The following is a 5,889-nucleotide window of genomic DNA, read 5'->3' as shown; positions in this document are numbered from 1 at the left end:
GATGTTCTTCTCACTTTAGTGGCTGTGATGTCTGCTGTACGCTTGGTTTCTTGGTGTGCCTAGGCAGTCAGGAGGGTACATCAGGTAAGGTGGAAGCACCCTACACTGAAGTGCTCTGTAAATTAAGGTGAGGACCTAGGACTCTAGGTGGAGACATGACCCAGAGGCGGGTGCTGGCAGAGGGAAGGAAGCATGCTGTCATTATTCTGAGAAGCAGGGGAGCCCTTTGCCTCTGGAGGGGTGGGTATACAGGCTGGGGGCTGCCTACTAGGATGCTGTCAGGGGACTCACCTATCAGGTGGGGCTGGAGCCCAACATCTGAGAGGTTTTCAGATCCCAAGAACTCCAGATTGCCCAGAAATAGCTACTGCTGATACCACATTCCTCCCTCTGAGAATCTAGGGGTGGGCAGCCTCTCCTGCACTTGGGCACAGGCCAGGAGGAAGGCTGGGAAGCAGGGTCTTCCTCCAGGGCTGGGCTTCACAGGCTGCCTGCACTATATAGGTAGAGGAGTTAAAATTTGGCCCAAATGTCATAGACTCTTAAATGTCAGACCTTAGGGACCAGCAAAAGTGGGCCCATAGTCTGTTAGAGACCGAGTCCCAGTCCAGGCTGCCTTCTAAGAAAGCTGAATTGGCAGGTGTTACTACAGTTTGCACATAAGGACTGCAGATTCTGAGGTAAGGGGTGGGGGTGGGGGGTTCATTCTTGTTTCCAGCCAAGAAAAGCACCTAGTTATTTCCTATTAAAATGAAAGTGGAGCAAGACTGGCCCAGAGCCTTCCTGGGTCCATGAGAGAAAATTTCCTCATCAAGAATGTATTTAAGCCAACACACGGGCACCCCCAGGCCCTCGGACGAGGCAGACTCAGCAGCCTGTTCTGGTTGCTTCTAATGGACTTTATTGTTGTCCTGTTCCAACACCACAGTAAAAAGAGACCTGCAAGTGCCAGGCCTGTACCATGTGTCACCACAGCAAAAACAGAACACGTTCCCGCCCCTCCCTACTCACAGGATAAATACATGTTACAAATTTGTTTTTAAAAGAAAACAGAATAAATTAATAACTTAAGTGATTAGGCACCAACAGTGATTTGAAAAATTAAATGTCAATTTTAAATGGTAACAGGGCAAGAACCTAAGAATGGGCTACTCCTAGCCCATTTTCTCCCCCCAACAAATAGCAATAATTCTGTGTGAAATGATTCTAAATTTCAAGACACAGGTAAACAACAAACACACAAGAACATATACCACCAAATATCACATGACAGCCTGAATCTCTAGTGGGACGCCCTCAGCAGGTAGCCCACCTGGTCCCAGAGAGCTTGGGGAGTCCCAGAATGATGGCCTTGCCTTTAAGAAGGGCTTTAGAGCTCATGTGATCAGCCTCACTTCCTCCCCATTTTGCAGATAAAAGCCCAGAGAGAAGAAGGACATGCCAAATTCCCTCCCATCCATCTGGCCCTCCGCTTCCAGAGCCTGTCAAGGGTGTGGGTTGGGGGAGGCTTGGTCAGCCAGGGCCTGGGGCTGAGGCCTTAGCCCTGTGGCAGGTAAAGGGGCCAAGGGCAGATTGGAGTTGAGCCTGTGCTCAAATCACTTAAGAATGGTTGTGCTTCTGTCCTAGGAATGGGGTATATTTGAATGGGTTCAAATATAAACGTTACCAAAATCAACCTAGGGAGGGGACTGGGTTAGCTGGCTAATGCTCTGGGTGCTGCCCATCCCTGGTGATCCAGGCCCTTGAGAGAGAAGTCACAGAGCAGGGAGTTCTCTCTCAAAACAGCTGAGGATCATTCACATCAGGGGCCCCAGAGACCACCTAATATAACCACCCATTTCACAGACTGGCAAATCAAGGTCCAAAAGAGACACATCTCCTGTAGCACTCACTCCCTCTTATCTCATTATCCCTGCTCTACTTCTGTTAACTCTACAGAGATGGAGCTGGAACTGGGTGAGGACGGCTCCTTCTGTGGGGAGCCCAGGTGGGATGAGCCCTGTGAGAGCTTTGCTGACCGAGAAAGCATCCCCGTTCTTGCCAGGCCACCAGGAGAGGCGGACTTTGACCTGCTGATAGGCCAAAGGATCAGTTTTTCAAACTGAGCTGACAGGTGTGTAGTAAACGCCTGGCACTTTGGGGTTTGTGAGTTCCTCTGCTCTTCTACTTCCTTCCATCTCTACCCTTGCCCCTCTGCCCTGAGAGTTTGGGAGTTACAAGAATCAAGAACTGAAGGGAGGTCTCCTTGCAGATTAGATTTGAACATCTTAGTCTCTGGGACTCCGACCAGTTTCATTCACGTCATGGCACGTTCAGAAAATGCTGACATTATTAGGCAGCCCAGGAGTTCATGGGGGGTTGTTGGGGCTGGGAACTGAGGGTGTCAATACCAGGGCCTACCTGTAGCCTGCTGGGGGCACAGGGATGGTACCAGTAAAAGCTCTGCCACATGGGACCCTTCGTAGAGGGTCTTAAAAGGACACATTCAGGGCTGGGCAGAGTGAACCAGCAAACCGCCCGCTGCAGGCGCCTGCCACCAGCACCACTCCATCTGCAGGAAGACCGCGGCATGGCCGCACGCTCCCAAAGGTCTTCTGTTCCCAAAGCGCAAAGCTGCTTCCTCCACTGGGCCCAGCACTGCTCTCCTTCCCTGTAAAAATCTGGCACGTTCCAGGCACCTCCTTTCCTAGTGACCACCTTCTCTGGTCTCCACCCACTTCCCACTCCTGCCCCTGGCACCAGCCTCCCAGAGGAGTAGCCTCACTTCCTCTGTCCACGCTCCAGTCGCTTCAGAATGGCGGTGCTTCTGTCTGAGGAATGGGGACATCGGCATGTTAAGTCACCAAGACCTCACGTCCTTATCTTTTTTCTCACTGATTGTGACTTTCTGATTAATTCCTGTGTCCTCAGTGCCTAGCCCAGAGCCTGGTCACGGCAGCCATTAATAAATGCTGGTTGAGTTGATCTGAACTCAAATGAAGAGGGAGGGGCTACCGCTGAGGAAATGATTTCTCCCAGGATGGGACTTCTTAGGGAACGGTCAGGCCGGAGGGCTGGCGAGGGAAGCTGAGAGGTGAGCGGGAGCCATCTCCTCTAATCACAGTGGAGAGTCTTTTTCTTTTTTAAGAGGAAGGTTTACTCACGCCTCAGGGTAGGATGAAACATCTGGTCTCCCCAGTTGCCTCTGAAACTCCAGAACATTTGGCCAAGAACTTTCATCATAAAAGATTCAAATCCCCCCTCCCCAGGCTCAGGAGAGAGAGCCTGGGGTGAAGCCCTACCTCTTGTCCCTGGCAGGGATGTGTGGAGGTTGGTGCTGATCTGGTGGCCTTTCAAACCCTGGGAGGAGAGGCCTGGCCTCTCCTGTTCCTGTAGCCAGGTTTTGAGTCCAACATGGCACCTGGGATGTGGGGGAGCAACAGAAGGTGAGACGAATTGAGAAAACACTCTGAGCCTGGCACCAGGCCACGCTTGTACCTGCTCAGGGACCTGGCACAAACCCTAGCCACACCGCACACGCCGTCAGCCGTTCCCACGTCACCCCCCAAGCTCCACACGCCGTCAGCCGTTCCCACGTCATCCCCCAAGCTCCACACGCCGTCAGCCGTTCCCACACGTCATCCCCCAAGCTCCACACGCCGTCAGCCGTTCCCACGTCACCCTCCAAGCTCCGTCTGCCCTGCTCTGGCCCTCGCACTGCTTCACGTGGCATCTCTCAGTCCGGGGGGCTGCCCTTGTGTTACGCCACCACGCGTACTGCTCCCCCGACCCCACGCGTCACTTTCTCTTCCCCCTGCATCCCCAGGGCACTGCCTGGGGCACTCCGCCAGGCCCTTTGGGGGCACCTCCCCACTTGCTATGCTGTCCTCCGCTCCACGGCCTTCACGCCCGCCTCTCATCCCGTCAGTACCTGCGCCTCCCCCTGCTGCACTGCCCATCTCGCAGAAACTTGCTCCACCGTCCCCCATGCAGTGTCCCGTGCACTGCCCTGTGCCTCTGCCTAGCCCATTCCCGTCCCAGGGTTGCCCTTAAGTCTTGGCGTGACCTCCAGTGCCCCCCATGCTCCCTCTGTCTCACACCCCACACTCTGCACAGCTCCGCCAGCCTCCCTTTCCATGCTCGCACCCCCACAGCACGCACTGCACGTCGCAGCACGGTCCTGGCCTTCTCTGGTGCGGCGCCCTCGGGTGGTGGGGACCGGGGGGTTGGGGGGGGGGAGTCTTGCATAATCCCCGTCTCAGGGCACCAGATGGGCCTGTGGCTCCACAGTCCCGGGCCCGAGCCCTCAGGCCTCGTCTCCCCAGCTCCTGGGCTCCGAGCCCTGCTCCGTGTTTGCTCATCCTCGGTTTTCCCTTCCTTTTGTCCTCGTCCTTCTGTCTCTCTCACCTCACAACAGCTGCACTGCCACTCGGCTGAAAGTGGGGGCCACTGCAGGTATCAACTGCCCTTCTGCATCTGGGGATCTAATTCCTTTGTCTCTGAAGACCACCTCTAACCTTCCTTCTCGACTCTTCCATCTTTTGGTGGCCTTGCCTCTCCCCTGCTGAGACAGACAGAACGGACGTCCATGTCTGCTTTGGTCTGCTGGTCCTCGTCTCCCTGGTCAGTGAGATGACGGGCTTCTCCCAGGAGGAGGTAGTCCAGGGGAGGGGGCTGAGGGCTGTGATGGAACATGAGTTGTGGAATCTGGCTCAGAGCCCCAACCTCAACCTCTGCACGTCTGGTAGATATTCTGGTCTAAAGGGCAGGAAGAGGCTGAAGGATACTTTTTGGCAATAGCTCTAACTAAGGTGGATAGAGGCATGGCCATTACTGATAAAAACCGAAGGTGGGCCCCAAGTGGGCAGAGGAAGTGCCTCAATCAGGTCCTTACCTCCCAGGGGAAGGGTTCAGGGTCCCTGATGTCAAGTGCTTTGAAGGCCAGAGTGGCAGAGTGGAGAGGGATGGGCAGGAGGGGGCAATGGGAGAGGAGAAAGGAGAGACAGGGAGGAACCAGCTTTGGTGCCTCTGGGCCCCTCTCTAGGCTTGGCGGGTCCCCACGTCACAGCTTGGCGCCTTTGGAAGGCTCCGAGGACTGCCGCACGTCTGTCCACTCCTGCATGGTGCTCTGCAGGGCCTGGGTCTTCTCCTTGTCCACTTGAACGTAGTCCACCTTCTCGTCAGAGGTGACAGATGACGTGGATGGCTGAGGGGCAGAGTGAGGAAGTAGATGTGGCTGTGAGTTGTCATGAGGTGGGGGACAAGTGGGTGGGCCCTTTCTGAGTGACTGTCTCAAGGGAAGAGGAGGTGGGCCTCTGTCTGCTGCCTTGACTGGCCCCTTAGGAGCCCGTCTTCATTTTCTGAAAGTGGCATTTAGAGCCTGAACTCCAAACTGTGTCATCCTTCCTGCATGATACGACAGCCCCTCTAGTCCTCCTGATCTCCCAGCTCCCAGGAGGACCCAGGCCTGCCCTTGGCCTGGTGGATGGGTCCAAGCCTACTTTTCTGCCTGTGTGGCCACTCATCTGGGGGAAGGAGTTTGCTGGGTGCCGGCAAGCAGCAGCCATAGGGCTTTGTGTGTGTTCTTTGGTGAGCACTCACAGGCACGCTGCGATGGGGACTGGTGTTGAGGCAGGGTGCCCTGCCTTGCTGTCTGGACAGGTCAGCTAAGGGAGGGTACTTCCTGTGGAGAGCATTCCTAGGCCTGGAAGTCCCCTCAGAGGCCCACTACATCAACAGCAGGGCTCTGGGACCCACCCAGGCAGTGAGTTCTCGAAGAAGAGCTTGGGACCAGGACACAGGAGTCCTGAGTCCCGGATCAGTCCCTGATGTGCTCTGTAACCTCGAGCAGATTGTCTCTCTCGGGGTGCATTCTTTTGACCATCTGTACAAGAGGGGTGGACTGGCTGA

At 55.3% G+C, this 5,889-nt stretch overlaps 1 protein-coding gene across 3 annotated transcripts in view; it reads right to left on the bottom strand.

Annotated features, from left to right (window-relative positions):
* Positions 1-878: 878 nt before the first annotated feature.
* The window catches only part of GAB2 (GRB2 associated binding protein 2), a 159,423-nt gene continuing 154,412 nt past the window's right edge, over positions 879-5,889 (bottom strand). For all 3 annotated transcript variants that reach the window (XM_016161462.2, XM_036220948.1, XM_036220947.1), the window contains one exon: positions 879-5,185. In XM_016161462.2, coding sequence (XP_016016948.1) covers positions 5,042-5,185 — 144 coding nt within the window. In that variant the 3' untranslated portion in view covers positions 879-5,041. The remainder of the gene's footprint in view (positions 5,186-5,889) is intronic.

Source organism: Rousettus aegyptiacus, unplaced genomic scaffold (assembly GCF_014176215.1).
Source record: "Rousettus aegyptiacus isolate mRouAeg1 unplaced genomic scaffold, mRouAeg1.p scaffold_m13_p_5, whole genome shotgun sequence".
NCBI classification, from domain to species: domain Eukaryota; kingdom Metazoa; phylum Chordata; class Mammalia; order Chiroptera; family Pteropodidae; genus Rousettus; species Rousettus aegyptiacus.
The sequence above is the reverse complement of the archived record's forward strand: the minus strand, read 5'-3'. Positions and strand labels throughout refer to the sequence as shown.